The sequence below is a fragment of the Lytechinus variegatus genome, chromosome 16, assembly GCF_018143015.1.
Source record: "Lytechinus variegatus isolate NC3 chromosome 16, Lvar_3.0, whole genome shotgun sequence".
NCBI lineage: Eukaryota > Metazoa > Echinodermata > Echinoidea > Temnopleuroida > Toxopneustidae > Lytechinus > Lytechinus variegatus.
Genome location: NC_054755.1, coordinates 17865863 through 17888519, shown reverse-complemented (window position 1 = coordinate 17888519; position 22657 = coordinate 17865863). Strand labels below are relative to the sequence as shown.

The 22657-nt window shown below is 36.6% G+C and overlaps 1 protein-coding gene across 1 annotated transcript in view; it reads right to left on the bottom strand.

Moving 5' to 3' along the window:
* Positions 1 to 22657, bottom strand: part of LOC121429798 (collagen alpha-5(IV) chain-like) — a 94049-nt gene that overhangs the window by 41534 nt on the left and 29858 nt on the right. Inside the window, exons 4-8 of the mRNA XM_041627031.1 lie at positions 15430 to 15564; positions 14486 to 14593; positions 8637 to 8687; positions 4808 to 4912; positions 1831 to 1893 (exon numbers count right to left, since the gene is read on the bottom strand). Coding sequence (XP_041482965.1) covers positions 1831 to 1893; positions 4808 to 4912; positions 8637 to 8687; positions 14486 to 14593; positions 15430 to 15564 — 462 coding nt within the window. The remainder of the gene's footprint in view (positions 1 to 1830; positions 1894 to 4807; positions 4913 to 8636; positions 8688 to 14485; positions 14594 to 15429; positions 15565 to 22657) is intronic.

Genomic DNA, 22657 nt, shown 5'->3' with positions numbered 1-22657 from the left:
CCATCCACATGATAAGTCTTCTCTATACCTTATTTCTGGTGCCATTTACTTGAAGTGGCATTTAGCCGAGAAGTCAATGAAGGAAGAAAGCATATTTTCGGAGTGTGCTTGGGTTGGGTTCTATACATGGACAAGAATAATCGTGCAAAAGGCCATGAAATATTGCCATATTTTCCAAAGCTTGTGCAATTTGAATTCTTACGGGTAGCTTTATAATATGGGAAAAAAAACAATTACGAGCGACGCTAGAGGAGCAGGCCTGCAAGCGTGATCAGCACCAGTATGTCTGGTAGAAAGAATACAGTGAGTGGAACTGGTTTGGACCGAGCAACCAGATATTTAGCTTGAAAGATAACTTCATGATGCAAGGTGTTAATCATTTTGGAATAACAATCATGAGACCTGGTAAAATTCCAGGCTTAAAGGAAACCAAAACCCAAGAAGAGAAGCAATCCTATCAGAAAGAATAAAATGAGAGGGGCAATCTACAACTTGTTTGATCAAAATCGGTTATAGAAAAAACAAGTTATAGAAGTTTGAAAACTCTTGTTGTACTTTCTATGGGGATCCTAAAATTGGCAAATGAGCTTCAAAATGGCTGATTTTGTGAAAAACTCTCCATTTGCTTTGTACACAATTTTTCAGATTTTCCTCAATATCTTTCATATTACATCTTGCCTCCTTCTGAGCACAACATATGTCATGGGAAAATATAATTCACACCACATATGTCAAGGTCAGGAGGAGATGATATGAAGTATGTAAAATAAAGAGGAAAATCTGAAGATTTGTGTACAAAACAAAAGGAGATCAAGTTGTCTACAAAATCAGCCATTTTGAAGCATGTTTGCCAATTTAAGGATCCCCATAGAAAGTACAAGGCGACTTTTTAAACGTCCATAACTTGCTTATTTCATAAGCGATTTTGATGACATTTTTTATAATTGTTCCTTTCATTTTTCTCTTTCCAATAAGATTGCTTCTCTTTTTGGGTTTTGGTTTCCTTAAATTATCCCTTTAAAATGGGGAAGGCCATCCCCCCTAAAAAGATGTCTTGGATAACAAAGAAAAATTGAACTAACATAATGCTGAATTTTTCATGTAATTGGATGTAAAACAAAGTCATAAATATCTAAAGTTTTGCTTAGCCTTACAGAACAATTATTCAATCATCCTAGTCATTATGCTAATGAGGGACCTGCTGACATCACCCACTCTTTTACATTTTACCTGAGGTAACCTCCTGGGTCAATCTGCTTTTTGGTAGATCTCTAAATGGGGTATAAAACTCTTTTTTTTTTATAAAGGTTGGCAGGTTTCAACGCATATATTTGTAATTCCAAAGCTTTGTTTTTGCGAAGGTTCGGATATTCCAAAGGTTTGTTATTGCGAAGGTTTGTATTTCCGAATGTTCCTAAATCTGAAGGTTCGTTAGTCGGAAAACGAAATGAGGTACGTACATGAAATTCCGAAGGTTCGTTAATCCGAAAACGAAATGAGGTTCGTAATTCCGAGGGTTTGTTAGTCCGAAAACAAAATGATTAACGAACCTTATTTCGCTTTCGGACCAACGAACCTTCGGAACAACAAACCTCGTTTCGTTTTCTGATAAATGAACCTTCGGAACAACAAACCTTATATCATTTTCAGATTATCAAACCTTCGGAATAATGCCACAAATGTTCGGATTAACAAACCTTTTTACGTTTTCGGATTAACAAACATCAAGGTATAAGCAATTTACATGTTTCGGAATTACGAACCTTCGGAATTACGAATTGTAACTGGTTTCAAAATGGCGCCCAGAAGCTCTCATATACATTAACCTACCTGTCGTCCCTTTTCCCCCATCTCTCCTTTAGGTCCCGGGTTTCCTCGACGACCATCAGGACCCTGTGATTAAAGAGAAGAAATCAAATGATTATCATATACTTCATGATGCAATGAAAAAAAGACGAAGTGAAAGGGATTTGCCCCCCACAATATTGAAATAGCAGCAATAAAAAAGCATTGGTCTTTTAATGTTTTTCAATTTTGCATTCACTTTCAAAGTTTGTTTTGTTTCATTGTAAATTCTTTATAAACTCCTCAAAAAAAGTTTGGAAATCTGACTTTGATCGATAATTCCTCCTCTGTTTCAATGAATATTAATGTGTGATTGATACCAATTAATAGATAATATAATTTTCTTTAAAATGATACCCTATGTGATATGATTATGCTTTACATAGAGGTGCAGTGCCTTGAAATGTGGGGCAAGGTCAAAATTCAAAAGTTGCAAAATGATACAATATTGAAAGTCACTGTGCTTGTTTTTCTGTGGTGATGAGTAAGTTTCTCAGTGGTTTCTTTTGTTTTCATGCACCTTTAAAAACATCAACATTAACATGGAATCAAACACAAGCAAACACATAACAAACAACCAAACATACATGGGTATTTCAAACCACGACTCAAACCATGTTATCTCACAGAACCATCACTACATAAACCACAACAAAACATAACAAATGAAGAAGCAGGGGCTTGATTTGAATGGATTTTCATCTCTACTGACACATACAAACAAATCGTGTTCTGTATAGACCCTTCAAGACTATTTCTGCTCGTTTTGCAGCTTTTCGATTCAGACCTCATCCAACACTATTGAATCCTGTTCTTTTTGTGATGGCATGATCATAACAAGCATGGTATCATTTTAAAGAGAATTTAATGATCTTTTGAATGATATGCATTGAGTTTAATTTAATGAGCATTGTTACCATGGCAGTTCCTATAAGAGTAACTTTTATGAAACGGGGGCCCTGGTTGGGAGATATAACAGTATAGAAGTATTCCTGACATCTATTTCCGGGTTAACTATCACTGGGCAAATAAAGCAACACCTCTTATCGCAACACCATGCTATAGATTCAAACATTGTCTCACACAGATTTGTTTTGTTATTCTGCCTGTTATTATGCTAGAGCTGTTAAGCAACCATGAACTTCATAGATAATGTGACTAAGAAGCTACTTATATCTTTTACATAAATCTATCCTGTCTAGCAGGAAATTGCTTTAACAAGTGGAACGCCTCTGGCAGTCTCGCCAGCATTACGCGATTTAATATAGCAGCAGTGCTAACTTTGAAAACTACTATAAAATAATCATTCACAAAACACCATTCCTATGACGTTCACTGACCATAAATGACATTTGAACGGTGACTTAAGACTTGTCAACTACACCCATGTCCACATTTCATTCACTCTATCCATAAACTTTCAAAGTTATGATGGCAATTCAACAATTACCCCAACATGGCCTAAGTTTATTGACCTTAACTGACCTTTGACCTTGGTTTTGTGACCTGAAACTCACAGGGGATGTTCAGTGATACTTGATTACTTTTATATCCCAAGTTTTATGAACTAGATCCATAAACTTTCAGAGTTAGGATGGTAATTTAACAAATACCCCCAACACGGCCAAAGTTCATTGACCTTAAATGACCATTGACCATGGTCATGTGACCTGAAACTCGCACAGGATATTCAGTGGTACTTGATTAACCTAATGTCCAAGTTTCATGAACTAGATCCATAAATTTCCAATGTTATGATGGTAATTCAACAAATACCCCCAACTTGGCCAAAGTTCTATGACCTTAAATGACCTTTGACCTTGGTCATGTCACCTGCAACCCAAGCAGGATGTTCAGCATTACTTGATTAACCTTATATCCAAGTTTCATGAACTAGGTCCATATACTTTTTAAGTTATGATGTCATTTCAAAAACTTAACCTTAAGTTGATTAGGTTGACGCCGCCGCCGTCGGAAAAGTGGCGCCTATAGTCTCGCTCTGCTATGCAGGCGAAACAAAAATCAGGGGCCGTTTAATAAAGCAGTTCGTAAGTTGAGAGTAACTTTAAGCCACCACCAAACACTTAAAGGTCAAGTCCACCCCAGAAAAATGCTGATTTGAATAAATAGATAAAAATCAAACTAGCAGAACGCTGAAAATTTCATCCAAATTGGATGTAGAATAAGAAAGTGACATGCAGATGAGTTGGTCGATGATGTCCATCACTCACTATTTCTTTTGTTTTTTATTGTTTGAATTATACAATGAATGTTTCAGTTTTTACAGATTTGACAATAAGGACCAACTTGACTGAACCATTTACCTGTAGTATTAATCAATGCTAATTCCACATGTTCAGGGAAGAATTAATCGTTGTTTCACTTGATAATAAGAGGAAAATCAGAATATTTCATTTTTCATATAATAAAATACAAAAGAAATAGTGAGTTTATGACGTCATCAGTCTCCTCATTTGCATACTGACCAGGATGTGCATATAAATGTTTTTTGAATTAAGCAAAACTTTAAAATGTCAAAACTTTCTTATTTTACATCCGATTTTGATGAAATTTTCAGTGCTATGCTTGTTAGATTTTTCTCATTTTATTCAAATCAACTTTTTGTTTGGGTGGACTTGTCCTTTACACATGAGTTAATGAACAGATTAAGATATAAACCAAACCAGTCTGTGAGGGTTTGATAGAGGCAAAAAAAAGAAGAATTTTTTGCTAATTTTCACTACTTACTGCCTAAATCTGCTTTATCGGATAAGCTTTAACATTGCAGTGAGTGGGGAAGTTCCAGGGCTCTTTGGAACATTTCAGGGGCTTAATCGTCCTGAGCACCCCTGTGTACTTTCTTCCCTGGTTTGATCTGAATGTGATGAAGGACATAACTGTACCATCTTAAGGAGAATGTCCTTTAAGCTATTTACATATTAAGGAGTGTTCATATACTTACACGTCTACCATCTTGGCCAGGTAGACCGTCTTCACCAGGATCCCCTCTGGGTGACGGTGTGAACAGACCCGGGATGCCAGGCCTTCCTTCGAATCCAGGCAAACCCTAAGAACCAAGAAAACAGAATAAACATTAGGGCCCGTATTCTGATAGCAGGTGTAACTGAAACTCAATTGTTACATGAATCACTAATGCCCTTTTTACACAGGATTTTCTTAACCCCGGACTATCGCTAACCCCGTACTATCCTTAACCCCGTACTATTTTTTTCCTTTTCACACATGCCAAATTGTTATTGCTAACCCCGGATAAGAAATGCTTGCTTTTCACACACGAAACTCGCTAACCCCGGACTAGTGGTTTTTGTCGATTATTCGTAGTACAAGTACTTCACTCGTACACTTTTTACACACGCTACAATTTCCTTAACCCCGTACTATAGGTGGGGCCAAATTGCCATTTAGCCCCACCTATAGTACGGGGTTAAGCTTAGCCCACTTTCGTTTTACACATGCGATCTTAACCCTGCTTTTTTGCAGGGCCAAATAATCCCGTACTATAGGTGGGGTTAGCCCACTTTACAAAAATGCTGTGTAAAAAGAAAGTGGACTAAGCTTAACCCCGTACTATAGGTGGGGCTAAATTGCCATTTAGCCCCACCTATAGTACAGGGTTAAGGAAATTTTAGCCTGTGTAAAAAGGGTATAACAGTGGAGATATCATACTTCAGCTTATTTGGCTCTCAAATCATTCATAATTGTCTAGGAAGTATAAATAGATGATTGTACAGTCAGACCTGTGGACTTTTACCCAAAAGCGCGCAATATACATTCATAACAGCATTGTGCGCACCTAGCAGCAGTTACCCTAGTCCCGCTGAGATCGCGCACGCTTTAATAAAAAAAAACTGTCATTCAAACTTGTCACAATTCACGAATCTTCCCTGAAGAAGGTAGAGGTCTACCGAAAATTTGGAGAGTGAATAAAGAACCTTATTGTTGGCATTGCAAAAACTGCATTACTCGTGAATTTGTTTCGCATTCCTGATGTCTTATTATTGCCAATACGTGGAAAACCAAGATGCTTATATATATATGATTGGAGCATCTTAAGCTCTATGAGCTTGAGAATGATGTTCCAATAAAAAAAAATACAAAGATACTGGCTAAAATGATACATTAGTGGGCGCACGTACAGACAGTATTCACTGCAGTGTCAGAGCAAATATAGGCCATATTTTTAAGGAAATGAAATTGATCGATGACCAAAACTGCTGGATAATAATTTACCTCCTAAAATGGTTGAGGTATACATCAAGCATACCTCGAAAGAAAGAGAATGACTCAATGAAACAAAGTTTTACAATTAGATCATCGCAGCTTCACAATGTCAGCCATTGTTATACTAACTGTAGGCTCAAACATGAAAGCTAACGTGACATGTGTTGTTTTTCTTGGGAAACAAAAAGAGAACGTAATGAAATGCTTGCACTGCGACCTAATATACTGGAAAATTATCCTGCCTAAGTTCTCTTGGTGATTTGGGTGAGATATTTTCACGAAAAATAATGTTGTTGTATGTAGACTATATTGGGAAAATATATGTAATCAAAGTGAGTTTGCATATAGAATTAAGTTTAGACTGAAATCTCATTTCCTCACGTACTAGATTGAATTGAAAAAAAAAATCTTGGCAAGTGTGCGTCCGGATAATAGAGAGATCCAGATAAGAGAGGTCGGACTTTATTCACCATTGATGAATCAGGAAAGAACACAGTAAAAATAAGAAACATTCAACTAAAAAGGAATTTTATACTTTTGGCTTCCCATACTCAAACCACAACTTTAAACCCGAGTTTTAGTTAAACCCGACTTCAGAATACGGGCCTATAAATTTAAAACAATGCTGCACTCTATTATGCTTTTCACATTGCATTTCCTTAACCCCATACTATCCTTAACCCTGGACTATCCTTAACCCCATACTATCTTTTTTTCGATTCACACTGTCTTTCTTAACCCCATACTATCTGCTCAACCGTGGTTAATGCCTTAACCCCGGACTATCCCTCAGCTCATGAATACTGATGATTTTACCATACAGAGCGTGATTAACGTGCAATTCGACTTCTGTGATTGGTTAATGCTTAGCCCCACTTTCCTTAGCCCTGTTTTGTTTTCACACTGCATCTCTTAGCACCGCAATTGTGGTGCTAGCACCACAATAAGCCGGCTAACCCTGCTTTTTTGCAGGGCCAGATAATACCGTACTATTTACCGTGCTAGCCCACTTTGCTAAAACGTAGTGTGAAAACGAAGTGGGCTAAGCTTAACCCCGGGAAATTGGTGGGGCTAAGACCCCCCCCTTAGCCCCACCAATTTAGGACAAAAAGTACAGTGTGAAAAGCATATATAAGCAGTGAGAAAAAACCCAAACGGTAGGAGTAATAACCTTACTCTTTCTTCTCGCTTTAGAAGTTCTTTAGGAGACCAAATGCTCTTCATTTGTAAGTACAATTCAATTACTTCATTAACCACAAAATTATTTTTCACATTTTAACAGACCTCACCTGAGACAAAATGTAGTAATTCACCATTAATGATTAAGATAAGAGACATTTAAAATCTTCATCTTCACTTAGCAGATTATTTCTCCACAGTCGGGGAACATTGGATAAATATGAGGAAGAGCGCCCCCTTTAGTTAGAAAAAAAGAAAACTTCCCCACCCGTCAATACAATATTCTATAAAAAATACTTTGTGACAGTAAACTTGCAACAGGTATAACGCCCCCAAAATCAACAAAATTGCATTGTTGTTGCTGCTATCATGACAAGACCTAGTTACTATCAAAACGTAATTATTTCACAAAGAGGAAACAATGCAACCATATTGTGTCAATATCGCAGCCAAACAATTCAATATTTCAATATTCAATATTTTGGAATTTCCATTTTTCATAGCAAAGGATTTTTTTCCTCAAAACAAGATCTTCTTGCAAATTAATCCCCCCCCCCCTTCCATAAAAAGATCCTCTAAATGATTTGGATCTAGGTCAGATCTGGACCCGTTTGCATAAACTCGCAATCGATCATAAATACACGATAATGACTTATCATTGCAACATGGGTCAACAACAAATTAAACGGGTGGTCCAGGCTGAAAATATCTATATCTTAGTTCACAGAGTAGAATTCACTGAGAAAAACGCTGAAAATTTCATCAAAATCGGATAACAAATAATAAAATTATTGAAGTTTAAAAATATTTTGTGAAAACAGTCGTCATGAATATTCATTAGGCGAGCTGATGATGTCACATCTCCACTTTCTGTTTTCTTATGTTATTACATAAAATCATATTTTTTTTCATTATTTCTTACTTGTGTGAATAATGTGTCTCCCTTATGATGAAATAAGTTGCAGCAATAAATATCTAATGCACTAAATCAGTTGTCAATCCAATTTTTCTAGTTCTTGGAGGAAAAAATTTGAATAAACCTAATTTCATATAATACAATACAAAAGAACAAGTGGAGATGTGACATCATCATTCCACCTAATGAATATTCATGACGACCGTTTTTACAAAATATTACTAAACTTTAAAATTCAATAACTTTGCTGTTTGATGTCAGATTTTGACGAAATTTTCGGCATTTTGCTAAGTGAATTCTACTCTATTTATTAAGCTATAAATACTTTCAGCCTGGACCAACCCATTAATTCAAAGATTAAATGGCAACTACAATCAATGACAAAGCTACCATTGATGATAAGTCATAAGTAGTGGGTCTTGGTCTGGCATGGCCTGGTCTAGGCCTTACTTACCTTATCTCCTGGAGGTCCAATCAGTCCTGGACCCTGTGGTCCTGGTTCTCCCTATGAAAACAAAAGAAAAGTATTTATAAATATCTGTATTTTAGTGAGCAAAAAAATGTTAGGAAAATGTTATCTTACAAAAAACAAACAAACATGGACAATACAAATTTGGAATATGTACATACCAAATAAATCCTATTCATAACTTGTACACAAATGTGGAGCTACCAACTTGAAAAAGAACATTTCAGTATTTTTAAAGCTGAAAATCTGCATTTTGGCGAGGAAATCAGTATTTTCAAAGAAATAACATAGGACTGCACATAAAACTGAAACTTTAGAAATTATTTTTTTGCAAGAAACCATCAGTATTCTTCTCATTTTTCAGTGCTAAATACGGAAATCCGTACTATTTGGTAGCTCCGCAATGTAATGTACTATGTGTTAAATGGTACTGGTAGGAAAAAATGTAAATGGGATTTTGGAAGTTGATAGCTATCATGAGTGAACTGTGGATATAGCACCCTATTACATATCAGACACGATACTCATTTACAGATGGCATCTGGCTTAATATTTGAGTTTCACACATGATTATGATTTTGTTGTATTTGTTGGTGTACATGTATCTTTAAACATTTAGGCCTATATTTTGACCCCTGGCCAGGGGCAGAAATCCAAAAAGCTAGGAGGACATGAGGCTTGAAAATTTGACAAGCGAAAAAAAAAAAAAATCCCAAAAGGAAGGTCATCTCGTCCTAAAATAAGGTTTTATTTTGATTTTGAATGATGTATTTCTTACCATCATAAAAGACCACAAATAGTAAGGAGGACATTTGATATTGTTTCCCCCTTCTATTTTGAATAGGGGGGACACGTCCCCCTGTCCCCCCTGGGATTCCCGCCCATGCCCCTGGCTACAAATTTTCAACCAACAATTATTATGCAATACTCAGGTAAGTCCAAAAATCAAACAAAAATGGCTGTAGAAAGAAAGTTCAGTAGCATGTTAAATTAAAGGAGAATGAAACCATTGGAACAAGATAGCTTGTGTCAAAACAGAAAAGAAACAGATCAACGAAAGTTTGAGAAAAATCAGACAAATAATGAGAAAGTTATGAGCATTTGAATATTGCGATCACTAATGCTATGGAGATAGCAAATTGGCAATGCGACAAAGATGTGTGATGTTACTTGTGAACAACTCTTTCCATTACTTTAGTATATATTTCACTAGAATTGCCTCTTTTATCACATCTATCTATATATGAGGGCATGTAATACATATTTTTTAAGAATACATCATGGATAAAGAGTTTGTATCATCATAAAAAAAAGCAAAAAGAGACATTTTGCGGGTATTTTATAGTCCACCAAAGGGAAAGTTGTTCATCAGTGACATCACACATCCTTGTCGCATTGCCAATGTGAGGATCTCCATAGCATTGCACAATATTCAAATGCTCATAACTTTCTCACTATTTGTCTGATTTTTCTCAAACTTTCTTTATTCTTATTCTTTGATTTTTCTGTTTCTACACAAGCCAATTTCTTCCAAAGGTTTCATTCCCGTTTAAATATGCATTACATGTAAATCAGAAGGAATCAATACCTTGATTTGGAACTGAACATAAGTATCTTGCAATGCCCCATTAGAAATTCAAGTGTACATGTCAGTGTGTATCTCCACTGGGTTTCAAAAATATGCAAATAAAAAAAAACCTGACAGTGCTGTGGTGATGTATAGATATATACAGAGATATAATGTATATTACAGTACAGATAACAAATGCCTTTCCTGATTGAGATTACAGGTGATTGTATGTCATGGGGAATAGTATAAACTATCACCGGGCGAAGAGTGATAGTATTACCGCCTTGTGCATGCTTAGATTTAAAGGTAACGGAGACACCCCCTTATGAAATATGCAATTGATATAATCCGGAAGGGCGGGAGGGGGGCAACCACTATCTTCATTGTAAATATTGGCTCAACTGAGATGTGGGGGTGTAGTAATGTAATGTACATGAAGGGCACTATATCACCCAATCTTTTTGTCAATGGCAAATATCTCATAACTAAAGCCCTGCGATCCATGCAACATGATTTTCTAATAAATCGCATTAAATGTGAAGGTGAAGAAGTAAACTTATTTCATTTTGGAGTTCAACATTGCATTAGGAATAATAAAATCATAATTTTGCAAAAAAGACAGGAACGGCGAGTGGGTTTTTTATGAAGGGGGAGGACAAGGAAAGCTATGAAAAAAGGTGATCTATGTCGTTTTTTTCAGTTGAATAAAACAGGTAATATAGGATTACAGACTTTCATATAGGCTACACTTCTCTTATATTTTTCATTCTTCCTTTTTTTCCTCATCATTTTGTACAAAGTTGCCCAATGACTCAAGAAATTAAAGTTCAATTTGTATCATGAATAAACCTAACTGAATCGATTGAACAGATTCGAACATCCATGAGCAGATTCTAGAAATACATTATGACTTGAAGGAATCATGCAGAAGAGGTTACTGTCCCTTGCTTTAAACATGACAGGTCATAGTATGTATCCTTGCGGCATTACACGCTAAGAAGAAAATGGCCTTGATCGTATGTCTATATAAATACAGTGCGGTTAAGTAGGGGAAGGGGCCCAATTAGATAGAATGCCTGCAGTATGAGGTCATGCTATCAACTGTGTAATTAATGATTGTCATCTGGATTTTCACACTGCAGTTTGCCGATGCATCTGTGCAGTCAACTTCACATTGGTGCAATGGCCAATGGGTTATGCACATGGAATTGCAGATAGAAGGAGCAGAGGTCTTGAGAAGCTCAAGCCATTGCCTTGGCATGTATTTACAAAACGGTGTACTGAGTTAAGCTGTATTTCTCTTTTAAAAAACCCTGTGGTTTCAACTATGGGCAGCTGAGTTAAAAGGGAAGTTTACCCTGACAATTAGTTTATTGTAAAAATTGCAGAAAAAATAATAAAAATATATTGACAAACATTTGAGAAAAATCTACCAAAGAATTACAAAGTTATTAGAATTTTAATTATTTTGATTTGTGACGTCATATGCGAGCAGCATTCCTTCATAGCGAATGGTAAAAAATCTATGAAATGTCATTTCTCAACAAATTGAAAATGGGTTTTATTTTTTCTTTTGTTTATCAATGGACAAATCATGTTAGGCCCAATCATGAAAAAGCAAACAAAAATAAGTCATCAGGAACCATTAAAAAATGAAATTAATGCATTTTATATTACATAAGTTATAGGGGCAGCTGCTTGTTTATGATGTAACGAATCCAAAACTTAAAATTCCAATAACTTTCTTGATAATCTTTAACAGATTTTCCTCAAAACTTCACCAAGATGTTTCTTCTTTTTTCTGCTATTTTTACCACTAACTTTTCTTCAGGGTGAACTTCCCCATTAAACCATGTTGTTTTTAATTTGGTTTAACAATAGAAAGCTACATATGCCTATGCTCCTCCTAATTAATTAGCATTGTGGGTTAATGATCAACAGTGATTGTTATATTCATGGTTGAATTTTTAATTCCCAAAGTGAATAACAGTAAAAACTAATAAGCCATCCATAATTATACATTTTTTTGTAATTATATCCATTAATATTATCATTTATACCACTAAGAGGAATCCACTCTTGAAGGGGACATTATTATAGAAGTTACATCTTTTTGCTTGATCTCCTCTTATTAGCATCCCTTCTAATTGAATTTGTTACCCCCCCCCCCTTTCCTCTCCATGCACCCCTCCTAAATAAACTATGGGGGGGGGGAGCTATAGGTGGTGTAAATGAAATAATTAAGTGAACAGAAGCACACACTTACAAATGATGACTGTCACGTGTGTGTCATCTTGTTAAGGGGAGGTGGGAATGAGAATAGCAAGTCAATTTGAAAATGTTATAATTTCTATGTTGTTTCTTTAATCTGAGCTCTCCATTTCACCGAACAATATATATATGCCTTACATAATGCATTCAACTCAATTTTTAATTCCGTTATTTATTATTTGACGGCAGAGAATGCTCAGAGATGATAAATAATGAGCATGATGAACTCTTACAAAAGAATCTAGGCCTAAATGAACGAGTTTGTGGTTTAAATGGGAAGGGTTTAATTTACATTTCATTTTGCCGCCTATATCGAAGAGCTGTTGGAGTTTCATGAGATGTGTACAAACTTATTTTATGCTCTTCGTTGACAAAGTATTATGCCAGAGGTTACGTACCCTGTGTAATCTATCCAATTTGAATTCATCATCATTTGATGATAAAGATTAAAGTTTTAAAATAGAAGATGAATAATTGATAGGCCTGACTTAGTTTTACAAAGGAAGTCATTTGGTGGGATTTGAAAGGGCAATTATATCATATTGATTATGTCTCAGCTGATGCATTTTGGGGGTCAATTTTTAATAGAAAATGCATTTTTTTCTATGTTTTGCTTGTCAGTTATATGTGTATTATTATTGTATTTTCTTTGTTAATGTGTTTATGAAAAAGTGTTGCAGAAATCAATAAATGAAATGAAAAAAAAAATCTGTCCCCAGAGGATGGGGGAACCAGGGCCTGAAAATTTGACAAGCAAAAAAAAAATAAAAGTTTTTCACCCAAAATGTAAGGACATTTAGTTCAAAATACATGTATTATTTTGATTATGTGAAGTGATATATACTGGATCCACCAGTGGCTAAAAAGTATTTTACCGAATGACAGAGTTCATGAAGGCAAAACATTTGACCTTTATGCAAATGAATATGGGAGCAATCTATTTAATGAATGACTGAAAGGGGAAATAGGGACGTGCTTTACTGATGACATTACATAATACTTTGGGGAGAAATTTAACAGAGGAAGGGGAAAAGGATATTGGAGAATTAAACAAGTTATTATATAACCACCAAAAAAATGATTGTTCCGACTGCCCTAGTTAGACTAGAGTCTCCTCGTCATAGACTTCCTGACCCAACATAAATGAGGTGATACAGGAGTGACTTTTCACTCGATTGTCACTCCTCTTGGTCGAAGATCACTAAATCATTGAGTGGATTCAACCTAGAGTGAATATATGTGATCTATATTTCACTGGTTTATACTAATAAGGATTTAACTCAACCAATTGAAAGATTTTAGTAGCTATAGACATTTATTACATGTAGACATTGGTTATCATAAATATTGAGTAGATGAAAGAATACTCTAATACCATGTGACAGTGCCCGTTAGTGGAATTTGTTTCTCATCCCACATCTGATTGACTACCATCAAACAGCGTTAAAAACTCAGTAATTCAAATACATATCATGAATTTCTGTTTTCTTTAGACATGTCACACGAGATAGATTTCATTTTCAAGAAAATAAAGCAAAATAATAAATAGAGAACTAAGTTGGGCTAGTTCCAATCCTAATTATATGCAAATAATGAAAATCTCAGAAAAAATAAGTCACCATGCAGATAGAGCTAGGCAAACATATGCTTAACACTGTGAACTAGTTCAATAGGTAGAATTTTCGCATACATCTGTATGCACAGTTTCTATTGCACTTCACTATGATTCACTATTAATTATTTTCACTGTAATATGGGCAATTCACTTGTGTTTTTTGGGGGGGGGGCTGAAAAATTGCTTTTCCATGAAATTCTGTGAATTCCATGGTCATCTTCAGTTTTTTGCACCATGAAAAAAACTGAGGACTCCAAAATTAAATCAAAAGAAAATGTTGGATACCGAAGGATGCAGAAATACAACTTTGAGGTAAAATGATGTTTAATCTGGGCTCTCACAGGGCAAAAGGTAGATGAGTACGACAACGACCCTTACCTGACTGCCGTTGCATCCTGGGATACCCGGAGTACCTTGAACACCATGTGGGCCTGGGGTGCCTGTGTAGCCTTTATGACCTGAAAAACCTGGTATACCTAATGGACCCTGAAATCCAGTCAAAGAAAAAAGGATTTATGGTTAGTTTGATTAGATAAGATTAGTCAAAGAATGAGATCGATACAAGTTTAAAGATTGATACTCAGTTTTATCTCAAATTGACCAGTGAATTGTCAACAGTTTCCTGGATTAACACTTTCAGGCGATTTTGTGTTAACTTAAAAGTCTGAGAGTTATGATTACATCCTGAACACTAGCTTAAAAGATGATTTTGATTGTAAATTCTTGACAAAATGACTGTAACTGCCTTCAGTTACACTCACTTACTCTTCACATTAAATATACTTTACTGTTCTATTGTTGCCTTTACGTGCCACATTTTAAACCTCGAATCATGATTTGAAACACATCTAGACCTGCTGAATCACGGTTGCATTTAGTCGAATGTAAATGTAAATCTGTTTTAAGTCACAAACATGAAAAACAGAAAAAGGGCATGTGGAAAGTCATTTCTGTAGACTCACATTCGAAAAAGGGTGAAAAAACGTAACCGCGATTTGAATGATTTCTATGACGTTTTGTCGGCCTATTTCTGTGTTCATGTCAGTGGTATTCTTCGTTTTTACTTCACACAGTCGCGGTGCACAAGTATTGAAAATTGACAGTGAATATCATTTGCAACTAACTAAACCTGTGTTGAAGTTTGACCTACAATTCCTGGTCAACTGGGCCCAGGCTAGGTCTCAAGTGAGGGATAAAGGGTCCATCAAACCCTGATTCCGCAGTTACCGTGATTTAAGAATTTATGATTTTTGTTTGTGATTCTAGCTTGTAAAAGTCGCCTACTGTAACTTTATACACAACCTAGGTTTGACTGTACTTACAGGATCTCCTTTGGGTCCCCTAGCACCTGGTTCACCTGGGAATCCTGAATCTCCCTTTAGACCAGGAACTCCTTGATCTCCATCTGGACCAGGTGGGCCTGGATTTCCCTTGTTTCCTAAGAATCCTGGAGGGCCCTGGATGAAAAAAATACATCATGATAGTTGTGGTCAAAGATGTACATGTAGGAGCTCAATATTCTATTTTAATCTCATAAATCCAGTGTCACTTTCCAGTTTCACAAAGGCTTATTGACCATCATGTTCCAGCATTGAGTTCACATTACCTAAACCAAAGTCAACCTTTTTCTGCAAGGGGGGGGGGGGTGAAGGCTGAAGTTAAAAACTCATAGATCTCTATAGATTTTTACTTTATAGTTTCAACCACTATAATAAACTGTGGCATTTTTATCCATCTTTATGAGTCACATAAATACCCAGGGGATCCAGAATTAAGGTAGTGCAAAAGGGCTGGATTGTTTTACATGGGTTAGACTAATATTATCAAGGACCAACCTCTGTTTATGTTGCTCTAGTCTAGAACCACATAAATAAATCTGAAGGTCTGAAGATGAAGCCTGAAGTCACATAGTCACTGTACTAGTATACATGTACATTGCATGTCGGGTGGGTGGAAGACATGCCTACATGTACATAATACATCACTAAAGGTTCAAGAAATGAAAAAATTCCAGGGAATTCAGCAAATTCCAAAAATTACAATGAAACATATCAACTTTTAATATTCATGTTATATTTAAAGAATTATTTACCTCCAGACATAGCTCGAAATTTTTCACTCATGCTCTGCATTTCATAATTTCATTCCTATTTCTAAAGAGGGCAAGAACAAAAAATGTCTTAATTCCGTGGACCAAATTTAGGCTCACTCTATTATTGCCCGATTTTCTTTAAAAATCAAAATTGTAAATTCCAGGAAATGTCTCAACTTTGGGAAATTTGTTTTGGATCTGTGGAAACATTGTGATACATCGTATCAAAAGGATCGTTTGTCAGAACAGTGCTGTTCTCCAGACCAGAATTACAGTGTTGGCGACACTCTACATTCATACCTCTGTATTTCTCTAGACCAATATGGTAATTTCTCCCTATTACAGAATGCTTCAAGTATGCTTGACAAAGCTACACTGACATAGCAGCACACCTGACTCATTGGAAGCCAATCCAGACTTTTTGCATTTAGACAAATATAATTAATTTATTTCAGGGGACTCACATAAACAAGCGAAGCTTTCCAGTGAGTTCCCTTTTTTCATTTCTGTTATTCATATTCTGTATTGTTCCTACTTACTTTGTCAATTTGTTTGAAATGAAGAAATAAATTCAATCAATCAATTAATCACAATGGAGAGCTCAGAAGCTTTTGTGGAGAGTTGGTGGACCGGGATAGCATCAGAATCTCTTGACTCTGGACGAGACATATTTGCAATTGGATGTCCATCCAGTGATAATCTTTGGATGATCTGCTGTCCCAGTCCATAAACCATCAACACAAGCCTCTCAGCTCTCCATTGTGGTTTCGATTGCATTTTTCAAAGGAATTGATGCACTGTAGAGAATCTCCCCGTAATACCTCGGTCACATTTGCTCTACGGAGGCCGTACGGCAAGACGAAAACAGTCGTTTTAACTTTTTTGTACCAGCTACATTTCGGTGGTCTGAACTACTTTAAAAAAACGGCTGTTTTGGCTCGCCGTACAGCCGCCGTAGAGTAAATATGACTGAGGTATTAATGCCAACACTCTCTATTCAGTTATACATGTATGGCCAAGAAAATAATTCGGTCACATGGTCACATTTACTATAAGGCGGCTGTATGGCGAGTCGAAAACATCGGTTTTTATTCATTTTTATTGAAACCACCTATGTAAAGCTATTGCAAAAAATGAAAAAAAAAACGACTGTTTTCGACTAGCCGTACGGCCACCATAGAGTAAATTTGACAGAGGTATAAGTTACACTGCTCTGAATGGAGATTTGTCTCATGTTTAATTTCTTGAAGATCCATACTGATACCTTTTAAAGACAAGCATTGCATCTATCCATCTGTCAATGGCTACATTAAGCAAGAGATATAACAATGTTGTGGGCCTATAGGGTAAATGACAGTTTGCCTGTTTGGTCCCGAAAAGCTTTGTATCCGATCAACGAACCCCATGTTCAAACTATTCCCCCATGCGACAGAAAAACATGGATGGCTGAAGGTCAATCCCCTCTGAACCTCAGAGACAATATTTTTGAGGAGAGAGCGACCTCAGTAACAAAGTGGATGGGTATATATTCAAATAAATTGTCCCCAAGGGTAAAACGTGGTGCAGAAAAGGTTCAACATTTAAAAGCTGTATGTACGTGTAAAAGTGACGGTACAACCTCATTTAGATCTATATATTTCTCATTTGTGAATGAAATAAATATTTATCAATATTAAGAAACATAGAGACAGACATCACTGATCCCAGATCAGAGAAACACAAAATTAACCATCATTCTTGTACAAGTCAAATAAAGTGAATGGGTATGGAGTGACAATAAATATCAGTTAATCAATCCACAGGATTTATGGATGCAATGTGTTAATACTTTGACTTCAATCATGAAAACATGATGTTGTAGTTTTCATCTTTAATATTGTACATGTATATCAATAAAATTGTGCAACTTAGGGCTATAGCATGGAGCTGGTGAAAGGGTATTTGATAGTGTAAAGAAAAGAGAAAAATGTTGAGAATACAGGGCCAATCTGACATAATGATTACTCATCTTGCTAATAAATTCACTTTCTATGCAACTGTCCGACATTTAACAATAGACGGTATGGTGTAAAAATGGCAGAGGTAAAAATGTCAAAGGTAAAAATTGCAGAGGTAAAAATGGCAAGGGTAAAAATGGCATAGGTATAAATGGCAGCGGTAAAAATGGCAGAGCTATAAATGGCAGCGGTAAACCCCCACAGAAATTTTCAAGCTTGCGGCAAGCGTGCAACAAGCTTGCACAAGCTTGCGGCATGCTAGTAACTAGCATGCGGCTAGCTTAATAAGCGTGTAATATGCGTGCAGAGTAATAGTTACGCGATCTTTTAGCGAGCAGGGACTGTTCGCTAGCGTGCACTTGCTTATTAAGCGAGCGCCCTGCTAGTCGCATGCTAGTTACTAGCATGCGGCACGCTTAAATTTCTGTATAGGGGAAAATGGCAGAGGTAATAACGGCAGAGGCATAAATATTGGTGAGGGTTTAGGGAATCCATAAAAGATTTAAAAAGCTATTCGAAGTTTATATTTCAACGGTGACGTCATTTGCGAGCAATTTTTCCCATACATGGAGTAATAAAATAAAAATGAAAATTTTTTGTTGTACCTTATCAGTATATCAACATAAATATAATTTCACATCTGCTCCTGAAAGATTTTTTTAGCATGTCATGATCTTTACCTCTGTCACTTTGCCCCTGCCACCTTCACCTTGATCTGCCAGTTTTAACTCCGTCATTTTTACCTCTGCCATTAATACCTCTGCCATTTTTACCTCTGCCATTTTTACCTCGGCCATTATTACCTCTGCCATTTTTACCTCTGTCATTAATACCTCTGCCATTACTACCTTTGCTATTTTTACCTCTACAATTATTACCTCTGCCATTTTTACCACTCCCATTTTTACCTCTCCCATTAATACCTCTGCTATACTACCTTTGCTATTTTTACCTCTGCCATTTTTACCTTTGCCATTAATACCTCTGCTATCACTACCTTTGCCATTTTTACCTCTGCCATTTTTACATGGCACCCAATAGACACCCCCCCCCAAAAAAAAAAAGGACCTTGTACACTGAAAACTCATCACAGTGACCACACCAAGGCTGAAAATGAAAAGGAGGCCGATGTGATCAAACTAGACAAAAACACCAACACATAAAAATTAGTCCTCTGTCAATCACAACAAAGATAGAAGGCTGTTCAGATGATCTGTACAATCGTTTTAGCTTTGAGTCTTTTCCTCTCGTGCCAATAGATTTGAACGAGACAGGTGAAATAACAGAGTGGCTGTATCCTGTCAAAAATGACACTAGGAAGAGCTGACTTAGCTGAAAAAAAATCATGGTGCCGTAGTTGTCTTTGGCAAATTAACCAACAATAAAAAACAAATACTTTCCTATTAAAAAGCTCTATATATACAAAATAAAATTGCCATAACTACAAAATGTATAGACCATTTAATATGTAAAACCTGTCCCAAAATTAGCTAAAAGTTCCATATGGATGATAAATGGATGCCAGCTATCTACGAAACATCTGCTTCAAAAGGCACTCCATCCCTGAATGAAGTATGTATTATCAGATGAAAAGATTTTACAACAAATGAATAAGCAACTCTTTTAGATTTAACAGAATAAAAAAAAATATTAGCCATATGAGCCTACATCGCCCACATTCTATCTTCAAAAATAAATCCTAAAACAGGTGAGAGAGGGAGAAAAAACAACCCTTGACTCAAGATTATACAGGAAATCTTTCTGATCATACTCCAGTCATTCTAACAAGGCAGGCAATTTGTCAATCTCATATTTTCACTTTTTTTCTCCCACCAATTCTTTTTCTGCGGAAAGTCAATGGTAGGCCTACATCCTTCAATAGCTTATTTATATTTCTTTAGCTACAACTAGAGCATTCTTTTCAATGAAGTCTTGATAACTGTGAAATCTTTAGGGCCTAGTCCTATAAAAAGATCACCCAAAAGAGAGAAAAAAGGTGATTTTATATGCAGGTGACTAGCTGTTATAGATTTGGTTCTAATCAAGGGCACCGTGTCCCACAAATTCAATCCAGCTACTTGGGAAAAATACAAATACAATCAACATAATAGTTCTCCAGAAATAAAGGAAAATAATTCACTCCACATTTTCCATCTACATGTATCTTTGTGAAACTTCCAAACAAGATCAGAAGCATGCAGTCTATAACAACTGTATCTGACGTCCAAACAAATAAATGGAGCGGATCACTTAGAAATGGAATAATTGGTGAGGTTATTGACCTATTGGCTTCCACTGTGATTGTTATAATAATTAGGTACCAACTGTAGCTATCCGCGTAGGTGGTCCTATGACCTCCACCTTGCCTCCTTCCTCTCCCTAAAGCGAATAGGTAGACGGTATCAGGAGTCTTACACATGTATACACCATGTCATCGATAGGGACCGAAAGTATGTGTTTATTTTCTTACTTTTCAGTATTTATCATTGAGCTCGTATAATATTAAAAGACAGTAATAATCAACAATTTGGTTGAAACTTGGTAAACTGCTGTGCAACTACAATTTGTTGGTCTATATAAGTTTATTATAAGTTCATATTCATCGTAGTCCAAGTTCATGGAAATGTGCTTTCCACCAGCAGTACAAATATACATGAAACACATGGATGCGAAAACATCAAAACATGGCAAACAATACATGTAAACAGACAAACAAAAGTATGATTCCTCACCAGAAGCCATGGGCATTCACATCGAAAGAGGATTCAATTATCTAACATCATTGGGATAAACACATTTGGTCTACTATCAACTTGGCCCAATTTCCACTTGGTCAAATGCTGACTAAGGGTGCGTTTATTCGACACTTTTTTACCCTAGAATCATCATTAGAATCATGATTCAAATCACGATTCTGCAGAATCACGATTGCGTTTAGTCGAAATTGAATATAATCATGATTAGAATCACAAACATGAAACACGAAAAAAGGGGCGTTTGGAAAGACGTTTCTGTAGAATCACGAACGAAAAAGGTCGTATGAACGATATCGTGATTTGAATCATGATTCTATGACGTCATTGTGTCGTGCTTCTTCCGGGTTTGACTCAAAGGCGCGCGCTGTGTTTCGTGCAGGTTAATTTTCGTGTAGCAGTATTGCCAGCATTTAGGAATTATCATTCTGTGTATTGTACCCCCAGGGTTGTACTGTAGCGTCATTTGTATATTTCATTGTTTTCATCCATCATTTCTTCAAGTTCCAAAGGCACAAATTGGACTGACGATGAACTCAGGGCTCTGCTTGTGCTTTGGGCTCAGCCTGAAGCACAAGCAACCCTTACCGGGATTCACAGAAATAAGACGATCCCTTTCAGCGGCGCTTGCGAGGGAGGGATTTCAACGGAGATGTGGCACTGCCTGTCGAGACAAAATTAACAGAATTCGTGCCCAGTACAGGACCATCATAGACAAGAAAAATCGATCGGGAGGTGGGAGGGAGGATGATGACCCCTTCTGGTTCCCGATCAAAAACAATACGAGGTACAATACGCGAAATTCTGGAAGTAAAAGATTTATTTTTCGGAAGCCGAGTAAGCGTTGCACTTGCACAAACGATCACGCGTTAGCAAAAATCTAGCAGCCGACGTGAAGTTAGAAACACGTGCGAAAATGTTGACCTATACTTCCTGGGTCAAACTGCGCACTGTGATGCGCACTGGATCGGCCCGAATTCAGGGAGAAACAGCGTTAGAAAGATGGTCGTATAAACGCTGATTCTGTCGGATCGTGATTCATGCTGCTGTTTTGAATCATGATTCAAATGGTGATTCAAATCATGATTCTGGGTCGAGGTCGCATAAACGCAGCCTTAGTCCGTCATAGTGATATAGGCCTAGGTCTAATGCCTAGGATGGTCTTTTCCCACTTCGTACAGTTTGCTTTTTTGGAATTGCCTAATAACAGGTGGATATTAGACTAAATGGGTATAGCCTAAATAGGAATTAAAATTAGTCAAAATGACTGATGGGCTAAGAAGCGATTAGACTAATTGGTGAATACAAACAAATTGAATTGGACCATCTGGGTGTGAAATTAAGTGAAATATTGATAGATGTAGATCCTCTATGAAAGTGTCTTACTGGCTGTTCTCACTACGTTCCTAAAACTAGTTTAGTGGAAACCAATTTAGTGGAAACTAGTTTAACGCATAGTGAGAACGATCAAAGTGGTCTTGGAAGCGATCTTCCAAACCAGTTTGGAAAACCACCTTGCGATGTAGTTTTCAAGATCGCTTTGCCTCGTTAAACTGGTTTTAGTGTAAGTGAGGACACAACCGTTCTTGTGCGATCTTCGCACATTTCGAGCGCGCTACTCCACACGACAGGTGTAGAATGCCTATGCTGCGGTTTCGGATTTCGCGCGAAACGTGTCACCCTACTGAGAGCGTTTCCATAGCAACAA